Source organism: Ranitomeya imitator, chromosome 1, assembly GCF_032444005.1.
Source record: "Ranitomeya imitator isolate aRanImi1 chromosome 1, aRanImi1.pri, whole genome shotgun sequence".
NCBI classification, from domain to species: Eukaryota; Metazoa; Chordata; class Amphibia; order Anura; family Dendrobatidae; genus Ranitomeya; species Ranitomeya imitator.
Window position 1 is genome coordinate 734043991 of NC_091282.1, and position 25885 is coordinate 734069875.

Consider the following 25885-nt stretch of genomic DNA (forward strand, 5'->3'; position numbering starts at 1 on the left):
AAGCAGCTGTCCGGTCCCAGATTGCTGCCGTGAACGTCCGGCGCATGCGCGCGCTGCCCTCACCGGTCCACCCGCCCCCGCCCGGTCATATCCGGCCTCGGGAGCCGGCGGGCACCAACAGGTCCCGCCCGCGCCCGCTGCAGGAAGTCGCCGGAGGGGAGAGGGCGGAGCTGTTTTATAAACAGTTTTATAAACTGTAGTAAAACACTTGGGGGTTCAAAGTTCTCACAACACATCTAGATAAGTTCCTTGGGGGGTCTAGTTTCCAATATGGGGTCACTTGTGGGGGGTTTCTACTGTTTAGGTACATCAGGGGCTCTGCAAATGCAATGTGACGCCTGCAGACCAATCCATCTAAGTCTGCATTCCAAATGATGCTCCTTCCCTTCCGAGCTCTGCCATGCGCTCAAACGGTGGTTCCCCCCCACATATCGGGTATCAGCGTACTCAGGACAAATTGGACAACAATAATTAGGGTCCAATTTCTCCTGTTACCCTCGGGAAAATACAAAACTGGGGGCTAAAAAATAATTTTTGTGGGAAAAAAATGATTTTTTATTTTTACGGTTCTGCATTATAAACTTCTGTGAAGCACTTGGTGGGTCAAAGTGCTCACCACACCTCTAGATAAGTTCCTTAGGGGGTCTACTTTCCAAAATGGTGTCACTTGTGGGGGGTTTCAATGTTTAGGCACATCAGTGGCTCTCCAAACGCAACATGGCGTCCCATCTCAATTACTGTCAATTTTGCATTGAAAAGTCAAATGGCGCTCCTTCCCTTCCGAGCTTTCCCATGCGCCCAAACAGTGGATTACCCCCACATATGGGGTATCAGCGTACTCAGGACAAATTGTACAACAACTTTTGGGGTCCATTTTCTCCTGTTACCCTTGGTAAAATAAAACAAATTGGAGCTGAAGTAAATTTTTTGTGAAAAAAAGTTAAATGTTCATTTTTATTTAAACATTCCAAAAATTCCTGTGAAGCACCTGAAGGGTTAATAAACTTCTTGAATGTGGTTTTGAGCACCTTGAGGGGTGCAGTGTTTAGAATGGTGTCACACTTGGTTATTTTCTATCATATAGACCCCTCAAAATGACTTAAAATGAGATGTGGTTCCTAAAAAATATGGTGTTGTAAAAATGACAAATTTCTGGTCAACTTTTAACCCTTATAACTCCTTAACAAAAAAAAAATTTGGTGCCAAAATTGTGCTGATGTAAAGTAGACATGTGGGATATGTTACTTATTAAGTATTTTGTGTGGCATATCTCTGTGATTTAATTGCATAAAATTCAAAGTTGGAAAATTGTGAAATTTTCAAAATTTTTGCCAAATTTCCATTTTTTCACAAATAAACACAAGTAATATCAAAGAAATTTTACCACTATCATGAAGTACAATATGTCACGAGAAAACAATGTCAGAATCACTGGGATCCGTTGAAGCGTTCCAGAGTTATAACCTCATAAAGGGACAGTGGTCAGAATTGTAAAAATTGGCCTGGTCATTAACGTGCAAGCCACCCTTGGGGGTAAAGGGGTTAAATATGATGGTCCTAGATAGACTGCTTACAGATGTCTCCTGCTGTCTTAATTTAGTTGGTTGTTCAGGAGTTAAATTAGTAATGGATCAAAGAACAAACCTATATATTCAAACAGCTTTGGGGAAGCATTTGTGCAGGGGGCATTTATGTGCATTTTTTCAAAGTACCTAACAGTTAGGGTATGTGCACACCTTGCGGATTTGCTCTTGTAAAAATCTGCGTGGATTCTTCCTCTCTTTTCAGAAAACGCAGTTGAAAATCCAATGCGTTTTTTATTCGGATTTCCATGCTGATTTGTAAGCTAAGTAAAGATATATTATTTAACAAAAAAAAGAAAAAAGAATTGTGATGTAATTTCCTTGTCCAACCTTTTCTTTTATATTTTCCATTGAAGACTATAATATCATTAAATACCGTGTTCAAATATAATATATATATATATATATATATATATATATATATATATATATATATATATATATATATATATTCCAAGCACGAGGCTTAGTAATGAACAGGTGTCAGCCAGATGCCCTCATTAATATGATCTATATACCGTATATACTCGAGTATAAGCCGACCCGAGTATAAGCCGACCCCCCCTAATTTTGCCACAAAAAAACTGGGAAAACTTATTGACTCGAGTATAAGCCTAGGGTGGAAAATGCAGCAGCTACCGGTGAATTTCAAAAATAAAAATAGATGCTCCATACCGTTCATTATGGCCCCATAGCTGTGCCATATAGTGCTCAGCACCGTTCATTATTGCCCCATAGCTGTGCCATATAGTGCTCTGCACCATTCATTATTGCCCCATAGCTGTGCCATATAGTGCTCTGCACCGTTCATTATTGCCCCATAGCTGTGCCATATAGTGCTCTGCACCGTTCATTATTGCCCCATAGCTGTGCCATATAGTGCTCTGCACCGTTCATTATTGCCCCATAGCTGTGCCATATAGTGCTCCATACCGTTCATTATGGCCCCATAGCTGTGCCATATAGTGCTCTGCACCGTTCATTCTTGCCCCATAGCTGTGCCATATAGTGCTCTGCACCGTTCATTATTGCCCCATAGCTGTGCCATATAGTGCTCTGCACCGTTCATTATTGCCCCATAGCTGTGCCATATAGTGCTCTGCACCGTTCATTATTGCCCCATAGCTGTGCCATATAGTGCTCTGCACAGTTCATTATTGCCCCATAGCTGTGCCATATAGTGCTCGGCACCGTTCATTATTGTCCCATAGCTGTGCCATATAGTGCTCGGCACTGTTCATTTTTGCCCCATATCTGTGCCATATAGTGCTCTGCACCGTTCATTATTGCCCCATAGCTGTGCCATATAGTGCTCTGCACCGTTCATTCTTGCCCCATATATGCTCCTTATAAAGCTGTGCACCGTTCATTCTTGCCCCACATATGCTCCTTATAAAGCTGTGCACCGTTCATTCTTGCCCCATATATGCTCCTTATAAGGCGGTGTTCACACGTTGCGGTTTTTTTGCGGTTTTTTCGCGTTTTTTCCCGATAAAAACGCTATAAAACCGCAAAAAAAAACGCATACAATAAGCATCCCATCATTTAGAATGAATTCCGCATGTTTTGTGCACATGATGCGTTTTTTTCCGCATAAAAAACGCATACCGCACAAAATCCGGACATGCTCTATCTTTTTGCGTTTTTTTGCGGATTTCCCACTCCAAAAATGCATTGGGAAGTGTCCGGAAAAAAACGCGTCAAAACCGCGGCAAAAACGCATGCGGTTTTCTTGCGGATTTCATGCAGAAAATGTCCGTAATTCTCAGGAATTTTCTGCATGAATTCCTGAACGTGTGCACATAGCCTAAAGCTGTGCACCGTTCATTCTTGCCCCATATATGCTCCTTATAAAGCTGTGCACCGTTCATTCTTGCCCCATATATGCTCCTTATAAAGCCCTGCCATTGCTGCTGCTGCAATAATAAAAAAAAAAGCCATACTCTCCTCTCTTGATTGCAGCTCCCGGCGTCTCGTTCCGGCGTCTCGTCCCGGCGTCTCTCTGCACTGACTGATCAGGCAGAGGGCGCCGTGCACACTATATGCGTCATCGCGCCCTCTGACCTGCACAGTCAGCGCAGAGACGCCGGGAAGACAGAGCGGCGCCGGGAAGATGGAGCGACGCCCGGCGTGTGGAACGCGGACAGGTGAATATAAAATACTCACCTAGTCCCGTCGCTCCTGACGCTGCCCCTGTCAGCGGTCACTGGCACCACTCAGACTCAGAGGAATGAATATGTGGCTCCACCCCTATGGGAGTGGAGTTCATATTCATTTCTCTGAGCGGTCCCTTGTGACCGCTGACAGGAAGAGCTGCGGCACCCGGAGACAGTGTGACAGGCAGGGGCAGTGTCAGGAGCGCCAGGACTAGGTAAGTATGCCTCAGCGCCCTCTCCCCCTCACCCGCCGACCCTGCCGCCCACCGTGACTCGAGTATAAGCCGAGAGGGGCACTTTCAGCCCAAAAATTTGGGCTGAAAATCTCAGCTTATACTCGAGTATATACGGTATATAACTAGATGGTGGCCCGATTCTAACGCATCGGGTATTCTAGAATATGTATGTCCACGTAGTATATTGCCCAGCTACGTAGTATATTGCCCGGCTACGTAGTATATTGCCCAGCTACGTAGTATATTGCCCAGCTACGTAGTATATTGCCCGGCGACGTAGTATATTGCCCGGCGACGTAGTATATTGCCCAGCCACGTAGTATATTGCACAGCGACGTAGTATACAGCACAGAGCCACGTAGTATATTGCCCAGCCACGTAGTATACAGCACAGACACGTAGTATATTGCCCAGCCACGTATGTAACAGGTTAAAAAATAAAAAAGAAACATATACTCACCTTCCGAGGGCCCCTTGTAGTCCTGAGGGTCCCTTGTAGTCCTGTCGACTGTGTGCGGTGCATGCGGCAGCTTCCTGTCCCAGGATTGGTATGAGCGCAGGATCTGTGTTGACGTCGCGGTCACATGACCGTGACGTCATGGAAGGTCCTTCTCGCAGGACCTGTGATGACGTCGCGGTCACATGACGGTGACATCATGGCAGGTCCTTCTCGCATACCCTGCTTGCCACCGGAACCTGCCGCTTGCATGGAGCGGTCACCGGAGCGTCGCGAGGAGCGGGAAAGGCGGCGGAAGGTGAGTATATAATGATTTATTTTTTTAATTATTTTTAACATTAGTTCGTTTTACTATTGATGCTGCGTACGCACCCTCCATACTCCCCTCCAGTCAGCACCCACATAGCAGTTTAGCAGTCCGTTAAACGCGATGTAACGCAGTCCGTTAACGCTGCCATTAACCCTGTACGTGTGACCAACTTTTTACTGTTGATGCTGCCTATGCAGTATCAATAGTAAAAACATATAATGTTAAAAATAATAATAATAATAAAAAAAAATCATTATATTCTCACCTTCCGGCATCTGCGACAGCCTTTCCCACTCCTCGCGACGCTCCGGTCCCAAGAATGCAGTGCAGCAATGACCCCAGATGACGTAGCAGTCTCGCGAGACCGCTACATCATCACGAGTTATTGCCGCAAGGCATTACTGGGAACAGAGCATCGCGAGGAGCATCGCTAAAGGCCTGGGCTGTATCCGGGGGCCGCCGGAAGGTGATTATATAACTATTTTTTATTTTAATTTTATTTTAATTCCTTATTTAACAGGGATGTGGTGCCCACACTGCTATATACTACGTGGGCTGTGTTATATACTACGTGGGCTGTGTTATATACTACGTGGGCTGTGTTATATACTACGTGGGCTGTGTTATATACTACGTGGGCTGTGTTATATACTACGTGGGCTGTGTTATATACTATGTGACTGTGCTATATACCAAGTGGGCTGTGTTATATGCTACGTGGGCTGTGAGACTCTTTCGCACTGGGCCCTCAAATACCTGGAGCTGGCCCTGGCTTCACTGATTGTTCGTGGCCGGCCAGGCGCTACCAATCAGCGACAGACGCAGTGCGGCCGTGAATTGGCACGGGATTTGAACCACGCTTGTTAATTGGTCGCACCTGGCCGGCGGAATCCTGTGTGTTCATTGCATTATTCTGAAATGTTCATAAATAAATAAACTACATACATATTCTAGAATACCCGATGCGTTAGAATCGGGCCACCATCTAGTGGTAAATAAAGAGTTAAATAAGACACACATGCTCGCGCGCAAAATCTGCATGAAACGCAATATCTGTTTAATTTTCAAAAACTTTAGAAGGGTATGTTCCACGGTCAGTAAACGCTGTGTACATCCGCAGCGTCCAACCCGCAGAGGCCAGATGTTAAAGCATAGTGGATGGGATTTGAAGAAATCCCTTCTCCACTATGCGTGCACCGGCGCCCCACAGCTTCCCTGCGCAGACGGACATGCGGCGCGTCTTTCCAGACTGCAGCATGTCAATTTATCTGGCTGAGACGCACACTCCACAAGATAAACGTCCCCGTACAGTGTATTGAGTGTGGTGATTCTGCACGGTTCAATGAACACATGTGGAATCACCTGCGTTCAAAAGACGGCAGTGCTTTAGATGGAGCTGGCATGTGCTGCTTCCAAAGGGCTGTCGGTTCCTGACTGTGAGAACATACCCTAAAAAAAAGATTGTGTGGGCTCCCGTGTAATTTTCTTAACCAGCAGAGGGAAAGCCAACGGCTGAGGGCTGATGTTAATATTCTGGGAAGGAGCCAATATTTTACAGGGGAACCCCAGCAAAAAATTGACATGGGGTCCCCCTATAAAATCGAACCAGCAAAGGCTAGGCAGACAGCCGCAGGTTGATATTAATAGCCTGGAAGTTGGCATGGATATTGGCACCCCCCAGGCTATAAACATCAGCTCTCAGCCGCCCAAGAAATGGCCCATCTTATAGATTCGCCAATTCTGGCACTTAGCCTCGCTCTTCCCCCTTGCCCTGTAGTGGTGGCAAGTGGGGTTTATATTTGTGGTGTTGATGTCACCTTTGTATTGTCAGGTGACATCAAGCCCAGGGATAAGTAATGGAGAAGCGTCTATAAGACACCTGTCCATTACTAATCCTATAGTTGTATGGTAAATAAAGACACGGCCAGAATAAAGTCCTTTATTAATCTTAATTAACCATACTTACTGCATCGCCTAATCCCCGACTCCCTCGATCTCCTGCAACAAAAATAAAATAATAAACCAACACAAATACTCCTTGTCCGCCGTAGTCCATTTAATAACGAGTGTCCCACGATGATCTCCCTTGTAGAACAGTCACATCGGGAGATCGGCCTCCGGAGATACACAGAGTTCACTGGAGTTCGTGCTCTCACTTACAGCACCGCAGCGTGGGAATTTTCTCATGCAGCGGTGCCGCAAGTGACAGCACAAACTCCGGTGAACTCTTACGGTGGCGTAGTGATACACACTGACAGGAGGTATCCTCCCGCAGTATCGCCGGAGTCGTGTAGAGCGGTCACATCTCCCGATGTGACTGTTCTACATGTGAGATCGTCGTGGGACACTCGTTGTTAAATGGACTACGGCAGAAAGGTAATTATATGGTGATTTATTTTATTTTTATTGCAGGAGATCGAGGGCGTCGGGGAATTAGGTGTTTGGTGAGTATGAAAGTGCTTTTTAATTGAACACAGTCGCGGATGATGGGACTACTACTGTCCCATCATCGGCTCATGTTGACACTGTTATATGTGACATCAGACATAGCTGGATGGGAGTAGTAGTCCCATCAGACGATGCCTGGCTACACACACCTGTACACACACAACACACACACAGAGACAGACACCCGCAGACAGACCCGCACATATTCTCCGCCCACACAGTCTCTGCCCACACACTCTTCCTCCTTCCGTACCGCAGCGTTTTTGGCATGCAAATCTGCAGACCTTTTTACACCTCCTGTTTAGCTGCGGATTTGACTGACTTAATGTAAGTCAATGGGTGCAGAAACGCTGCAGGTCCGCAAAAAGAATTGACATGCTGCGGAAAATAAAACGCTGCAAATCAGTGCTGTATTTTCTGCAGCATGTGCACACCAATTTTGGATTCTCATTGATTAACCCCTTCCCGGCCTGTGACAGCGTATGCGTCATGAAAGTCGGTGCCAATCCGACCTGTGACGCATATGTTGTGTCACAGAATGATCGCGTCCCTGCAAATTGGGTGAAAGTGTTATCTCCAATTTCACCCGATCTGCAGGGACAGGGGGAGTGGTACTTTAGCCCGGGGGGGGTGGCTTTGCCCCCACGTGGCTACCATCGCTCTGATTGACTGTTGAAAGTGACGTTTCACTTTCACTTTCAATCAGAGCGATAGTAATATTTCACCAATGAAAATTGGTGAAATATTACAATCCAGCCATGGCCGATGCTGCACTAGCATCAGCCATTGCTGGAGATCGCGATCTGCCGCGCCCCCCACCGCCACCGATCTCCTCCCCTCCGTAGTCCTCCCCTCCGTAGTCCGTCCGGTCATTAGCTGTCCTCCGCTCCCCTCCGTCCTCCTGTCCGATCCCCCCCATCATACTTACCGACCTCCCGTCTCCCTCCCGGTGTCCGTCCGTCTGCTCCATGGGCGCCGCCATCTTGCAAAATGGCCGGCAGATTCGTTACAAGTACATTTTGATCGCTGTGATAGGTTCTATCACAGTGATCAAAATAAAAAAATAATAAATAAACCCCCCCCTTTATCACCCCCATAGGTAGGGACAAAAATAAAATAAAGAAAATATTATTTTTTTTCCCCCACTAGGGTTAGGGTTAGAATTAGGCTATATGCACACGGTGCGGATTTGGCTGCGGATCCGCAGCGGATTCGCTGTTGCGGATTCGTAGCAGTTTTCCATCAGGTTTACAGTACCCCATAAACCTATGGAAAACCAAATCCGCTGTGCCCATGCTGCGGAAAATACCGCGCGGAAACGCTGTGTTGTATTTTCCGCAGCATGTCAAATCTTTGTGCGGATTCCGCAGCGTTTTACACCTGTTCCTCTATAGGAATCCGCAAGTGAAATCCGCACAAAACACACTGGAAATTCGCAGGTAAAACACAGTGCCTTTTACCTACGGATTTTTCAAAAATGGTGCTGAAAAATATCACACAAATCCGCAACGTGGGCACATAGCCTTAGGGTTAGGGTTGGAATTAGGGCTAGGGTTGGAAATAGGGTTAAGATTAGATTGTGGTTAGGGTTATGGTTAGGGGTGTGTTGTGGTTAGGGTTGGGATTAGGGTTAGGGTTAGGATTAGGGTTACGATTAGGGTTGGGATTAGGGTTAGGGTTGTGATTAAGGTTATGGCTAGAGTTGGGATTAGGGTTAGGGGTGTGTTGGGGTTAGTGTTGGAGTTAGAATTGAGGGGTTTCCACTATTTCGGCACATCAGGGGTCTCCAAACGCAACATGGCGCCACCATTGATTCCAGCCAATCTTGCATTCAAAAAGTCAAATGGTGCTCCCTCCCTTCCGAGCCCTGACGTGTGCCCAAAGAGTGGTTTACCCCCACATATGGGGTACCGGGATACTCAGGACAAGCTGGGCAACAATTATTGGGGTCCAATTTCTCCTGTTACCCTTGTGAAAATAAAAAATTGCTTGCTAAAACATATTTTTTGAGGAAAGAAAAATGATTTTTTATTTTCACGGCTCGCCTTTATAAACTTCTGTGAAGCACTTGAGGGTTTGAAGTGGTCACCGCACATCTAGATTATTTCCATGGGAGGTCTAGATTCCAAAATGGGGTCACATGTGGGGAGCTCCAATGTTTAGGCACACAGGGGGCTCTCCAAACGCGACATGGTGTCCGCTAACGATTGGAGCTAATTTTTCATTCAAAAAGTCAAATGGCGCTCCTTCCCTTCCGAGCCCTGCCGTATGCCCAAACAGTGGTTTGTGACCACATATGAGGTATCGGTGTACTCGGGAGAAATTGCCCAACACATTTTAGGATCCATTTTATCCTGTTGCCCATGTGAAAATGAAAAAATTGAGGCTAAAAGAATTTTTTTGTGAAAAAAAAAAAGTACTTTTTCATTTTTACGGATCAATTTGTGAAGCACCTGGGGGTTCAAAGTGCTCACTAGATAAGCTCCTTGGGGGGTCTAGTTTCCAAAATGGGGTCATTTGTGGGGGAGCTCCAATATTTAGGCATACAGGAGCTCTCCAAATGCAAACCTGTCGTGCGCCCAAACAGTGGTTCCCCCCCACATATGGGGTATCGGCGTACTCAGGACAAATTGTACAATAACTTTTGGGGTCCAGTTGCCCTTTTTACCTTAGGGAAAAAAATTGTTGCTAAAACATCATTTTTGTGACTAAAAAGTTAAATGTTCATTTTTTTCCTTCCATGTTGCTTCTGCTGCTGTGAAGCACCTGAAGGGTTAATAAACTTCTTGAATGTGGTTTTGAGTACCTTGAGGGGTGCAGTTTTTAGAATGGTGTCACTTTTGGGTATTTTCAGCCATATAGACCCCTCAATCTGACTTCAAATGTGAGGTGGTCCCTAAAAAAAATGGTATTGTAAATTTCGGTGTAAAAATGAGAAATCGCTGGTCAAATTTTAACCCTTATAACTTCCCAGCAAAAAAATTTTGTTTCCAAAATTGTGCTGATGTAAAGTAGACATGTGGGTAATGTTATTTGTTAACTATTTTGTGTCACATAACTCTCTTGTTTAACAGAATAAAAATTCAAAATTTGAAAATTGCAAAATTTTCAAAATTTTAGCCAAATTTCCATTTATTTCATAAATAAACACAAAAAGTATCGACCTAAATTTACCACTAACATGAATCCCAATATGTCACGAAAATATGTCTCAGAACCGCTAGGATTCGTTGAAGCGTTCCTGAGTTATTACCTCATAAAGGGACACTGGTCCGAATTGCCAAAAACGGCCAGGTCATTATGGTCAAAATAGGCTGGGTCATGAAGGGGTTAACATTGCCTAAGCACTCTTTGTGGATTTGGTGCCAATATGCAAGTAAAAACCGCTGTTGATCCGCAAAAAAATCTGCAACATGTGCACATGGCCTTAATCGAAGCAGTTACACTGGGCAGTAGACGGGTAAGACATTCAAAGAAACCTACTTCCAGAACATTTGCATTTAACAAATATTCACCTTATATATTTGTATCATCTATATCCTGACTGTTGCATTCACTCACATCCACCCTCCTTTAACAAAATTTTTGCACTCCGTCCATATCAGCCCCTCTTTCCTCTCCTTTATACAGTGCTCATGCTCTTTTCACAGTCCTAAATTGCACAGATCCATTCATTCCCACCATACAACACAAGAGACGCTCTCACAAATCACTTAACTATCTGCTCACTCTCTCTATCCTCCTTGTCGCAGGGGATATCACTCTCAACCCAGGCCGTTCTTGTAATAGTAAATCAAACCCATCCCCTACTATACTCAGCCTTCTCTCTCTTTTAACTGTGCCTTCTGGAATTCACACTCAGCCTGTAACAAACACCCCTACATCCATGACTTCTTCCTTTCTGATACTCTTAAACTTCTGGCTCTTACTGAAACCTGGATCCAGCAGTCAGATACCACCACCGCCGCTGCTGCTGCTCTCTCATATGATGGTCTGCATTTCTATCATACCCCGAGATCTGACAACAGACCAGTTAGAAGTGTTAGTCTGCTCCTATCAACCAAATTTTCATGTTATCCCAAGTACCCTCGCATAGCTTCCCTTCATTTGAGGTCCATGCTGTCAGACTCTACTTTTGTATATCATCCTCCAGGCCCCTCCCATCAGTTCTTGGATCACTTTACCACTTGGCTTCCACCTTTTCTATCCTATGACATCCCCAACCTCATGGGAGACTTTAACATCCCCATTGGTGATTCCATCTCCTCATCTGTTACTCACCTTTTTCTCTAACCTCGTTATTTGGCATTTCACAGTTAACTAACTCTCCTATGCATGAAGACGGAGATACGTTGGCCCTGGTCTTCTCCCGGCTCTGCTCATCGCATGATTTTATTAACTCCTCTCTTCCACTCTCTGACACAACCTTATTTCATTCTCTGTCAAGAACTGTCACCCTGCTCAGGACACCCCCATTTTCCACACCTATAGAAATATATACATGCCATTAACACTCAGAAACTGCCCTTCACCTCTCTAAACAAACCTATTTCAACACCCTCATTACCTCACTATCCAAGAATCCAAAACGTTGCTTTGACACTTTTCATTCCCTCCTCAGTCCACAGTACAGGCCCCGACCACCGACCTCTGTGCTGACGATCTGGCCAATTATTTCAAAGATAAAAATTTGAGCATATCGGAGAGGAAATTTTATCCAAATTCCTTCTTACCATGCACTGTCCTCCATCCCCACTGCATGTAGCTCACTCTCTGTCTTTGAACCTGTCTCAGAGAAGTGATCAGGCTCCTTGCATCTTCTCACTTCTCACCCTACTACTTGCACCAGTGACCCTATTCCCTCACATCTCCCCAAGTCCATTTCCCCAGCTGTCACCACTTGCCTAACAAAAATATTCAACCTCTCCCTCATCTGGTATTTTTCCCTTTTCATTTAAACATGCCAGCATACATTCATTGCTTTAAAAACAATCCCTCAAAAAAAAAACTGTGCTGCTAACTATAGACCTATCTCTAATCTTCCCTTCATCTCTAAACTCCTGGAATGCTTGGTCCACTCCCGTCTAATCTGCCATCTCTCAGATCACTCTCTTCTTGACAATCTACAATCCGGTTTCTACTCTTTACACTCTGCTGAAACTGCCCTTACTAAAGTCTCTAATGATCTGCTAACAGCTAAATATAAGGGTCACAACTCCCTGCTGATCCTTCTGGATGTCTCTGCAGCATTCAACACCGTGGATCTCCAGCTCCTTCTCACTAACGCTCCGCTCCATCGGCCTCAAGGAACACCGTTCTCTCCTGGTTCTCCTCCTACCTCTCTGATTGCTCCTTCTCTGTATCTTTTGCTGCCTCCTCCTCCTCTCATCTTCCCTTTATTGTCGGGGTTCCTCAAGGATTAGTCCTAAGCCCCCTTCTCTTCCTCTTGTATACTGCCCCTATTGGACAAACAATCAATAGATTTGGTTTTCAGTACCAGCTCTATGCTGATAACACCCAATTATACACATAGCCTCCTGACATCACCTTCATTACTGCAAAACACCAGTGATTGTCTTACCGCTGTCTCTAATATCATATCCTCCTTTTATCTGAAACAAAACTTTTCAAAAACTGAACATCTTGTGTTTCCTCCCTCCACTAACCTACCTATGCTCGACATTGCTATTTCCGTGTGTGGTTCTACCATTATTACCCAGCAACATGCCCGCTGTCTATGGGTCATACACTCCCTTTCTTTCATTCACTCCCTACATCCAATCACTTGCTTGCTCGCTCATGTCATCTTCACCTCAAAAACATTTCTAGAATTCAGCCTTTTCTTACCTTAAGGTACCTTCACACTGAACAACTTAACAACGATAACGATAGCGATCCGTGACGTTGCAGCGTCCTGGATAGCGATATCGTTGTGTTTGACACGCAGCAGCGATCAGGATCCTGCTGTGACATCGCTGGTCGGAGCTAGAAGGCCAGAACTTTATTTCGTCGCTGGATCACCCGCTGACATCGCTGAATCGGTGTGTGTGACGCCGATTCAGCGATATCTTCACTGGTAACCAGGGTAAACATAGGGTTACTAAGCGCAGGGCCGCGTTTAGTAACCCGATATTTACCCTGGTTACCTAAAAAAACCAAACACTACATACTTACATTCCGGTGTCTGTCCCCCGGCCTCAGCTTCCCTGCACTGTGTCAGCGCCGGCCGGCCGTAAAGCAGAGCACAGCGGTGACGTCACCGCTGTGCTCTGCTTTACGGCTGGCCGGCGCTGACACAGTGCAGGGAAGCTGAGGCCGGGGGACAGACACCGGAATGTAAGTATGTAGTGTTTGTTTTTTTTAACTTTTACAATGGTAACCAGGGTAAACATCGGGTTACTAAGCGCAGCCCTGCACTTAGTAACCCGATGTTTACCCTGGTTATCTGGGGACTTCGGCATCGTTGGTCGCTGGAGAGCTGTCTGTGACAGCTCTCCAGCGACCACACAACGACGAAACAGCGACGCTGCAGCGATCGGCATCGTTGCCTATATCGCTGCAGCGTCGCTTAATGTGACGGTACCTTTAGACTATGCAAAAACCCTTACTGTAGCTCTTATTCATTCTCCTCTGGACTATTGTAACTCTCTACTAATCGGTCTCACTCTTACTAAACTATCCCCTCTCAAATCCGTCCTGAATGCATCAGCCAGGATCATATTCCTTGCCAACCATTACACCGATGCCTCTAGCCTGTGCTAGTTGTTGCACTGGTTGTCTATCCACTACAGAATGTAATATAAACTTATCAATCTCACCCACAAAGCGCTCCATGCTTCTGCACCACCCTAAATCTCCTCCCTTGTCTCAGTCTAGCACCCTACCCGTGCCCTCCGTTCTGCTAATGGCCTAAGATTAGCATCCTCAATAATCCAAACCTCCCACTCCCGTCTCCAAAAGACTTCTCGTGTGCTGTGCCAATTCTTTGGAATGCATTACCCATGATTAACCCCTTTCCCACCTTAGACGTATAGTTACGTCTAAGATGGGCTTCCCCTGTTTGCTGCTGGCTCCAGCGATAAGCCCACAACTTTTCCGGCACATGTCAGCTGATGTTATCAGCGGACATGTGCCCCTAACAGCCGTCGGTGGAATCGCGACCCACTCGCTGCTTTTAACATATTAAACACGATAGTGTCGGAAGCGCGTCACCAATCCCGCCCATTGGCACCCTTGTCACATGCTCGCGGGTCTCTGATGGTTTGGCATGACAACCCAGGGTCTGCAGCAAACCCATGTGGTTGTCATTGCCGGATTGATATGAGCGCCGGCCGCTGATCATTTTAGCGCAAGCGATCAGATAATCGCAGCTTCTAGTCTCCCATGGACACTATTAAAGCAAGTAAAAAAGTGAAAAAAAAAGTTTTTAAAAAATATATAAAAGTTCAAATCACCTCCCATTTGCCCCATTCCAGAAAAAATAATAAAAAACACACATTTGGTATCACCGCTTTCAGTATGGCCCGATCTATCAATATAGAAAAAGAATTAACCCGATCGCTAAACGGCGCAATGAGAAAAAAGTCAAAACGACAGAATTACGTTTTTTTTTGGTAGCTGCAACATTGCATTAAAATGTAATAACAGAAAATCAAAAGATTATCTGCACCAAAATGGTATCCATAAAAACATCAGCTCGGTGCGCAAAAAAATAAGACCTCACCCAGCCCCAGATTACAAAAAAATGGAGACGCTACAGGTTTCGGACAATGGCGACTTTATTTTTATAGAAGCTTTGGATTTGTCTTTTCACCACTTAAATAAAAAAGAACCTATACATGTTTGGTATCTACAAAAAAAGCAAAAAACGGAAACTCAAACACCGAAAAACCCAAGGTCGCGAAGGCGTTAATCCCCATTATCAACAGTTTTAAGCATGGCCTAAAAATGCATTTCTTCAGACTGGCCTATTTCCTCAACATACTTATCTAACTATCCCTGTTTTGCCCATACAACATTTTCTTCAAAACCAGGACCCTCGTACCATCTGTTCTCACACCCTTGATGCAATTAATAGCCCTCTCTGTCTGTACTTTTACACATACTGGTTAGTTACAGGTTCATGCAGCATTTCGTTAACACCCTATTTATTATATTGGTGGCTGGACCGTACGATATAAGCAATAGTTACCATCCAACTTTCGTGTCTCCCCTATTTCCTCATAGATTGTAAGCTTGTGGACAGAGCCCTCATTCCTCTCGGAATCTGTTTTTTATGTGATTGTTGCTCTGTAATGTCTTTTATTGTCTGTACAAGTCTCCTCTAAAATGTAAAGTGCTGCGGAATATGTTGGCGCTCTAGAAATAAAATTATTATTATTAGATACAGGGCTTATCCTTTAGGCTATGTGACACGTTGCGGATTCTCTGCGGATCTACAGCGTTTTTTTGCGGTGCAGAAACGCTGCAGAACCGCAATTGACTTACAGTGCAATGTAAATCAATGAGGAAAAAAAAAAGCTGTGCACACGTTGCGGAAAATCCACTGCGGAAATGCTGCGGTTTAAAAGAAGTAGCATGTCACTACTTTTTGCGGATCTGCAGCGCTTTTGTACCCATTCCATTATAGAAATCCGCAGGGGTAAAAAACGCAGCAAATCCGCAAAAAAAAATGCAGCAAAAACGCAAAAAAACGCTGCGGATCCGCACAAAAAAAGCGACAAATCCACAGCTGTGTTTTTTGCCAGGAGAGGCAGAATCTGCACCAGAAATTCCTAAGGCTAATCCGCAACGTGTGCACATAGCCTTACTTTAAAACTTAATCAGGCTTATTACATTCCGACTAGACGTGTCCGGCCTCGCTTAACATCTTTGCATTGAGTGAGGTTGCATATGTCTAGTTTGCATGTGACTGCATGTGTGCAAATCACATACTTATGGTCACCGCCATTATAGGAGAATCCTCACAGCATGCGATGTGAGGATTCACAAGTCTGGCAGAACTTGAATGCACTATTTATATAACACAGTTTGAAAGTTGCACATTTTTAAGGCCTGACTTTTGGTGTCCACATATTGTCAAACTGGACGCCTAGATAACAGTATTTTCTATTTTTTATATTTCTCATTGGGGGCCTAGGTTAAGAATAGGTGCATGCTGCTGTCGCTAGTATACTGACACTAAGGCCGGTCTCACACGTCCAGATAATTCCGGTACCGGAAAAATCGGTACCGGAGTTATCCGTGTCCATGTGCTCACGTGGCACACGTGCGGCAGCCGTGTGCCGACCAAGGACCACATGGACCGTGCAGGAGACAGCGCTAGAGTTGAGCGCTGTCCCCTGCATGTGGTGCTGAAGCCAGCATTCATTCCTTCTCCCCAGCAGTGTTCGCTGGAGAGAAGGAATGAAAAATCATTGTTTTTTTATTTTTTTGGTTGTTAAAATAAAGTTCCCAGTAATCTGCCCCCTCCCACCCCCTGTGCGCCCGCCCGCTGGAAATAAAATGGTCACCCAGCACCCTCGATGCTTCCTCTCAGCGTCGCAGCTTGTCCTGTATGAGCGGTCACGTGGTGACGCTCATTACAGTGATGAATATGCGGCTCCACCTCCCATAGGGGTGGAAGACTGTCACCACATGTACCGGAGCCACTGACGTGTGAAACAGGCCTAAGCAAAAGAGAAAAAGTTGGCTCTTCCTCAGTAGGGTGTGCCCATTGCCTGGAACAAACCTTGTCAGTTCAAGCTTAGTGTCAGCTGGAGGAGGACCTAGATTTTATTCCAGATCCGTATTTTTCTTCTTAGGTCACCTTTTTGTGTTTTAGAACGCTTTTCTCTTGTGTTTTTCGGGTTCTTCTCTTCAGGGTAACTGGGTGTAACAGGTGTGTCTCAGGGTGGGTCGTGGCAGCCAGACCTTTGCCTTTCACCCACCCCAGCACACTAAAAACCCGGGCCGAGAGGAAGACGGTGGTCACTCCTCAGTGACCCTGCCTTCCTCAGGGTCGACAGTCTTATGAACCGTTTGTGACCATGTCAGTATGGGAAGGAGGACGCATTTTCCCAATGACTCCCTCCTCACCTGGGGGCTCCTGATTCCATACTCCCATGGAGTAGAAGTTGGGACCTTGACAGACAGGTACTGTACACAGTCCCTCTTCAAAGCGGCGGGGGGCATCAGATATGATAAAGGAGAGTCCAGCTCATCTCGTCTTTCCAGTGCGCGATTTCTGACGTGCCAATAATCTACACTAAATTTAGCCCCCAGCTTCTCTAAGGCCTCCACTCCTTGTTCACGTTCCTTTCCCCATCGTGCGCGCTTTCCCTCCTATGGGAGTGCTTGTTTTTTTTCTCACATGCGGGCTTTCACTGCACCTTGTTTGGGCTCTCCCCTTCCTTCTCCCTCACTACCTCCGGCTCCAGCGGTGTAACTTCTCCATTCGCAGCTCCATTGCTTTGTTTTTCAGCAGAGCCTGTCTTTTCCCATATACTAAAACAGAACAATTCCTGGAACGGGTAGGCTTTGTCCTGGCTGTGTTTTTTTTTTTTTTTCCTCCTATATAGGCTTATCCCTCCTCAGCAACGCTTCCTAGCTAGCCCCAGGTCTATGTATATATGCCCAAACCTAAGGAGTCTTGCGTCCCTTCCACACTGTCATTCACTACACCTGTGCCCTCTGCAAAAAAGAAATGACGCACAGGTCAGGCCGCAGCTTTCTGCCAAAATTGCAGCCCTTCTACCATGCAAGCTTCACAGGACACCCCACTGCCCGTGACGAGAGCACACCCCCTCCCCCGCAGTAGACTGTTGCTATTTCTCAGTCAGTACCTGACCTAACCGAAGTGTCCCAGTCCTTGGTACAGGTCCTTGAACATTCACCTAACCCTTCAGTCGGCATCAGTGCCCCGACTGTTTCTCAGAACAACCCTCCGGCACCTGTCAGTCACACCCCCAGCATTGCAGATCAAGGATAAAGTCTAAGAAGTGGATACATTCCATTTCCTCGTCTGGTTTTCCTTCTCCTTCCACATCCTCCAGGATGCCCTTGGTATCCCACTCCTCCTCTCCTGAGGTGGCCCCGGGGTCCTACCTGGATTCTGAGTCAGAATCTGATCCAGACACGTACCAAACACCCAGAAAAGCGCTACCCTGGTAGAAAGCAGTTGGATATCTTTTTTTTTTTCTTTCATAAACTAGTTTATTTATTAATTGAGAACAGCATATAGTTACAGCATTTTTAAATACAACCAAAGAGATAGTTTTCATTATAGTTGTCAAAAATATCAAGATATATTAACATCAAATCACATATCAGAATACCCCCTTTTTTTTTTAAAGAAAAGTATGACATATTAACAACTTGTTCATTAACTTCTTGCAATCAAGTTGGGCTTTGTCAAGCCTGGCAAAGGAAGGAAAAGAACTTTTAGTAGAAAATTTTAACAAAATAGAAAAGTCAAGAAGAGATCCTAAGGGTACCGTCACACAGTGCAATTTTGATCGCTACGACGGCACGATTCGTGACGTTCGAGCGATATAGTTACGATATCGCAGTGTCTGACACGCTCCTGCGATCAGGGACCCCGCTGAGAATCGTACGTCGTAGCAGATCGTTTGAAACTTTCTTTCGTCGTCTAGTGTCCCGCTGTGGCGGCATGATCGCATGGTGTAACATATATCGTATAAGATGTGCGCATAGTAACCAACGGCTTCTACATCGCACATACGTCATGAAATTATCGCTCCAGCGTCGTAAATTGCAAAGTGTGACAGCAGTCTACGACGCTGGAGCGATATTGTTACGATGCTGGAGCGTCACGGATCGTACCGTTGTAGCGATGAAAATTGCACTGTGTGACGGTACCCTTAGGCAAGAGGAAGAGTTGAGCAAGATTTGTGAATCCACACAGATTCAGGTATGTACTATTACAATATATGATGTCTTCATCACGTCAGAAGGATTGAGTACTCCTCCGTGGAATCTCTGAATAAAATCCATCCTTGCCAAATACAGAAAACTTTGTCTGAGGTAATTTTATTATGAGCAGAGAGTCTTTCCTTTCTACACAAAAAATCAATTTCAAGAGACCATTCTTGAATAGATGGAGTGGGATAGAGAGCTTGTTTAGTGATTACATTAGTGAAATTTGCAATGACGTGATGGAGTCTAGTTTTATAGTTGAAGACCAGGAATTTACTCACTCCAACTCCAGGGGGGGAATTCTGGATTGTCAGTGATCGGTGTCCTAAGGTACCTTCACACTAAACGACGCTGCAGCGATCCAGACAACAATCCGGATCGCTGCAGCGTCGCTGTTTGGTCGCTGGAGAGCTGTCACACAGACCGCTCTCCAGCGACCAACGATCCCGAAGTCCCCGGGTAACCAGGGTAAACATCGGGTTACTAAGCGCAGGGCCGCGCTTAGTAACCCGATATTTACCCTGGTTACCATCCTAAAAGTAAAAAAACCAAACGCTTCATACTTGCCTTCCGCTGTCTGTCCCCGGCGCTGTGCTTCTCTGTACTGGCTGTGAGCACAGCGGCCGGAAAGCAGAGAGGTGACGTCACCGCTCTGCTTTCCGGCCGCTGTGCTCACAGCCAGTGCAGGAGGAGTGCAGAGAAGCAGAGCGCCGGGGACAGACAGCGGAAGGTAAGTATGAAGTGTTTGTTTTTTTTTTACTTTTAGGATGGTAACCAGGGTAAACATCGGGTTACTAAGCGCGGCCCTACGCTTAGTAACCCGATGTTTACCCTGGTTACCAGCGAAGACATCGCTGAATCGGCGTCACACACGCCGATTCAGCGATGTCAGCGGGAGATCCAGCGACCAAATAAAGTTCTGGCCTTTCAGCCCCGACCAACGACATCACAGCAGGATCCTGATCGCTGCTGCCTGTCAAACTGAACGATATCGCTAGCCAGGACGCTGCAACGTCACGGATCGCTAGCGATATCGTTTAGTGTGAAGGTACCTCTAGGTCCTGGAATCTTAGAAATCTTAAGTTTCTTTATCAATTGGTCCCAAACTCTGAGAAGATCAACTGTTAATGGGGGAAGTGGTCCCTTTGAAGAAAGTAAGTGCTTAGAAATCCCAGGGTAGAGAAGTTAAGTCTAGGCATGATAAGAATGACTCTACTGTGACCCAATGCTTCTGATTTGCACTATGAAACCAGTCCACTATCCGCCCCAAAACAGCCGCAGCATGATAGAGTTGAAAATTCGCGAGGCCGGCCACCCTTGAGATTTAGATCTAGCCAAAAATGTAATGGCTAGTCTTTTGATCTTTTTGATCTCCAAATGAAATTGTTATAGACTGTATTTAGTTGCTTAAACATGGGAGTGCAATTGGAACCGCTTATAATACATAAAGCAGTTTTGGAAGAATGTCCATCTTTAGTACGTTAATTCTACCCAACCAAGATAATCATGTTTTATCATAAGCCTTGAGCTCCATTTTGACATGACTGAGCAAAGGCTCATGATTCAGATGGAAGAGCTAGGACAAGTCTGAGGGGGCAATTGGACCCCAAGATATTTCATAGCACCATTACACCATCGGAAAGGAAAGGACCCCTTTAACAATTGTGCCTCCTCCTGTGGGATATTGATGTTAAAAATCTGACTTAGAAAGATACTTGCTCGCTGCGTCTCTTGACGCCACCAACTGTTCCGCGCGTTACTAGCAATATTGTAGCCAAACGCAGAATCCTCTGGCTCAAAGCCTGGAATGCTAATCCGGCCTCCATAAAATCCCTTACCAATCTCTCCGTCCAAGGATCACGGCTCTTCCTGTACGCCACGCTTCCTCAGCCTAAGCCAAAACGTCCATTCACCAGGAGACGTTCTCTTCAGTTTCACCCCTTTTGTCATTTCTTGTCCATTGGGACCTCCTCTCATCGAGATCGGTGTCCTTCTCAGCGAGAGAGAAGAAAGCCGTTATACAAACCTGCCCCAGCATGTTTCCCCAGTTGGTCGCTCTTCCAAGTCCTCAGGGTCTCGATCCAATAGATTCTCTTCTACATGACTGGTCACCTCTCACCTGGGAATCCTCTCTTTGTGGGTGGCCATCTTCTTTACCAGGATGCATGGCTATCTGTTGTAGATCTGCTCGGCTATACTGGAAGCTTACTGAGTTAAAGGGAACCTGTCACACCCCCAGGCGCCGCCTCCTCAGCGCTGTTTGTTTTGAAATCTGCTGACGCCTGCACTCTTTTGTCTTGCCTGGGGCAGGCACAGTGAGCGCTGCCCGTCTGTCCTCATATGCAGTCTCGCTGACTGCGCCTGTGCGGCCGCCCTGCCTGTGAATCCCAGCCCCTCAGTGTCTTCTGACTTATTCACACTGCGGGGCTGGGATTCCTGGGCATACACACTGCGACCTGGGTGAGTGGCTTAGACACGCAGTGCGCATGCCCAGGAATCCCAGCCCCGCAGTGTAAATAAATCAGAAGACACTGAGGGGCTGGGATTCACAGGCAGGGTGGCCGCACAGGCGCAGTCAGCGAGACTGCATATGAGGACAGACGGGCAGCACTCACTGCGACTACCCCAGGCAGGACAAAAGAGCGCAGGCGCCGGCAGATTTCAAAACAAACAGCGCTGAGGAGGCGGCGCCCGGCGCCAAGAAGACTTGAGTGACGGTCGTGAGGCGTCTGCAGCAGGGGGGGGAAATACCTGCCTCCAGGACTGAAGACAGGTATTTCGGACAAATTACAGCACCAATAACTAAAAGAGCCACCTTGTCAGAATGCAGCATTACTGCTGCACAAGGTGGCTCCTGTGAGTTTCAAACGCCGGGGGGGGGGGGGGGGGGGGGGTCACAGGTTCCCTTTAAGAATAGACCACCTCCTCTAGGAGTGAGGGCTTCCTGGGCCATTCGTCACCAGGCCTCTGCAACTCAAATTTGCAAGTCCTCTACCTGGTCATCCTTTCATAAATTTGCAATATTCTACGGGGTACATATCTACACCTCTGCTGATATTGCTCTAGGTAGAAGGGTGCTGCAACCAACTCTCGTCTGTCACCCGACCTAATTTGAGTATGATAATCTGTTTCCTCCCTTGGGACTGCTTTAGGACGTCCCATGGTTACCTGCGTCTCCCAATGAAGCGATAAAGAGATTTTATGGCGAGTACCAAAAATACTACTTTTTAGGCAAATAAAAAGTCAATTTCCACCCCACCCATTAGTATATGTTTATATTCAAAAGACCAATGCAATCTCTATCAGTATTAATTTAGATACATCGTAAAAGTGCAGAAAACATTTGCATCATCTGTTCTCTTACAAAAATACTAGGAGGCAACCATGGAGTATCAAAACCACTTTTCACAAATTTGTGTAGTGGATTTATTTTTCAGTACTTTGCCTTTTTCAAGTCTTATTGTTTATTATTTCTGCAGTAGTAGTGGGACTGTAATCTACCCAGTATAAGATAAGTAATTTGTGAACTTGGAACGAAATATATGGAGGACTCTGAGTCCATCTCTTCTTCTAGTATACCTTCTTGGATCTAACCGAAGTTTTATGTGATCGACTCCATTCTATGAGAGATACCACCTCTTTTCAAAATACTCCCAATTGTGCTTTCCCATAGCATATGTATTAAATGGGCTTCATCCTTACCACACACATTTTGTGCAGTCTGTATACCCTGTATATCTGGAAGTGGAATCCAGGATGTTTTCCCATATTTCATCTGATATGGGCCCATAGTCTGCTTCCCATTTGGATTTAGCTCATTGCTCGCCCTCCCTGGGTCCAGCTCTAAGTCTCTACCTCTTCTCCCAGTATATGTTGTTGTCTTCAGCAGTCAGCTCAGCGGCTCGTGCTGTCAGCTTGGGCAGACCTGCTGAGCTCAGTTATTGGCTGCGGTGCCGTCGACAATAACACACCAGGAGCAGCAGTGGAGACTTAGTGCTGGACCCGGGGAGGGTGAGTAAAGCCAAGCCTTTATTTCAAATTGCAGCCGGGAGAGGGTGGTATTCACGTCCCTTGTATGTAGGACAAGGTGCAGACAGAGACTAACACATTTGGTGAAATACTGAATTCTGGCATATTCAGATTGATAAATCTCTTTCATTGTCTATGGGCACAGAATGAGGAACTGAAATCTCCGCACCGACTTCTCTGTTCCACGCTAATTAGTCCAGGCAGTAGATACAGGTTTTTTTTCTTTTAGATCTCCCACCCTTGGCCCATACAAAATAGGCTTTAAAGTAGGGAAAAAAAATTTTAAGGCCCATTTTAACACGGAAGTAAACATGGCAGTGATTAGCCAATCTGTGAGCAAAATACATTGCATATTTTACTTTCTTGTTCTCAGAAACACCTTTCCCTGTGCAAACAGGGATATGCAAACTGTATGGGGACTGATCGATCATTTTAACATTCATTCTTCATAGGGATTCAGTTCACCAATGCTTAATGCAGATCTGTCATCAGATATCACAAAACAGCTGCATACATTAAGGCCTCTTTCACACTTCCGTCTTTTACCTCCTGTCATAATCCGTTGAGTTTTGAAAAAACAGGATCCTGCAAATGTTTCATCCATCGTGCACTGGATCCGTTGGAAAATAGAGGTCCGTCGGGCGGAGAAAACGTGCAGAGGAACTTTTATTGCACGTCGGAAAATCCCTCAGCGACAGGTCCTGCTCTGTCCGTCGTTTGCTATAATGGAAGCCTATGGAGGCAGGATCCGTCCCTGACCGTCAAACACAGGAATCTAGCGACGTATCCCGTTTTTTCATTCTGAGCATGCCCGGAAGGATTTTCTAGTCCGGAGAAAAAAAAAAATCTCTCTTTATACATTTTCATGCAAATTTTATGGATCCACGTAAAATCCACGTACTACCAAATTCGACGGATCCCTCAGGTTACTGGATGCGTTCCATCTGTTTGGCAATCTTTTTACAACGTCCGTCGCATTATGACGGCCGTCTCAAGACGGAAGTGTGAAAGAAGCCTAAGTAGACCTATGAGGCCAGTGTACGTTCTTTGAAAATGTATGTCAGAATGTCTGTATAATCCTGATTAGAAACTAAAACTGCTTATGACAAGTTTTCAAGATCTATTTATTACTGTATGTGGATTCTTTTGCAAAATGTTATCACCGATCTCCTTAACCGAGCGCCGATCAAAGCGGTATTGTCAATTGGTGCTTGTTATGGGCATAAATCTGCCCAAGGACACCTGCCATCCCTACTTTATACCTCTACGGATAGTCCGTGTGATTCATAAAGGCTGATAAGGTTTTGGATTTTGTAAGTGCCACATTTTTCTGACATTCTTCTTTTCCTGCTTTTTTTTTTAGATCTGGCAGAATACAGAGAATGCCATGCTTGAGCTGGTTGTCGTATCTGTTGTACAGCTGTTTAACACAAATGTGTGGTGGAACGTCGGGCTGGACACTGGCATACGACTCATTGTAGTAAGTTTGCGTCCCACGTGATAGGCAGAAGGAAACACATTTCTCGCTGTTATTAACGTGTCATTTCACTTCCAATCTCCTGTCTTAACGGATGCGTTTGTATTTACATAGAATAGGTACGTCTAACATGTATCCGCTTCGCATATGTTTGTGCACACATCCGTTTCAGTCCACCATTTATTAATTTTTTTTACAGGATGCAAAAAAACGGAGAACAAATGGATTTTTAAAAAATATTAGTCTATGAAAGATGAATGCAAACTGATTGTCGTACATTTTGCATCCGTTTTTTCATCCTTTTTTTTTTTCCAACAAAAAATAAGTCATGATCTGAATGGATGTGACTAATAATTATCGAACGTGCTCGGATAAAGCATTATTCAAGCATGCTAGTGTGCTAACAGAGTGTCTTCAGCGTGCTCGAAAAATATGTTCGAGTTCCTGCGGCTGCATGTCTCGCTGGTTCTTCCTTAGTGCAGCTGGCATTTTCCAAAATATTTTATTTAAACATTGGTCCCCCTTAGATGGATGAAATAGTCCAGTGCTTAAATATTACAATTCTGATGGAAAAGAAGATTTATATAACAAGAGATGCAATTGCTCAATTTGGAAAACAATGGGGAGATTGGATCAGATGCTCAATGATTTGTATCTAATGTGTTGGTGAACGATATGATTTTTAACTTTTTAGTACTTTGATAAACCAAAAATACTTTTTTGGCCCCGAAACCTGTTTTCAACTTCCTGACCACTCCATTTTTTTTTCAATTCTGACCACTGTCACTATATGAGGTCATAAATCTGAAACGCTTCAACGGATCCTGGTGATTCTGAGATTGTTTTCTCGTGACATATTGTACTTTGATAGTGGTAAAATTTCTTCGATATGACTTGCGTTTATTTTTGAAAGAAAAAAGGAAAATTTGGCGAAAACGTTTAAAATTTTGCAATTTTTAAACTTAGTTTTTATGCCCTTAGAGTCATATCATACAAAATAGTTAATAACATTATCCACATGTCTGCTTTACATTAGTTTTAGAAACATAATTTTCTTTTTGTTAGGAAGTTATAAGAATTAAAAGTTGACCAGTGATTTCTCATTTTTACAACAAAATTTGCAAAACCATTTTTTTAGGGACCACCTCACATTTGAAGTGACTTTGAGGGGCCTATATGACAGAAAATGCCCAAAAGTGAAACCATGCTAAAAACTGCACCCCTCAAGGTACTCAAAACCACATTCAAGAAGTTTATTAACCCTTTAGGTGCT

At 45.1% G+C, this 25885-nt stretch overlaps 1 protein-coding gene across 5 annotated transcripts in view; it reads left to right on the top strand.

Moving 5' to 3' along the window:
• PCNX4 (pecanex 4) overlaps positions 1–25885 on the top strand; it is a 108492-nt gene that overhangs the window by 43617 nt on the left and 38990 nt on the right. For all 5 annotated transcript variants that reach the window (XM_069733514.1, XM_069733542.1, XM_069733551.1 and 2 more), the window contains one exon: positions 24499–24615. In XM_069733514.1, coding sequence (XP_069589615.1) covers positions 24499–24615 — 117 coding nt within the window. The remainder of the gene's footprint in view (positions 1–24498; positions 24616–25885) is intronic.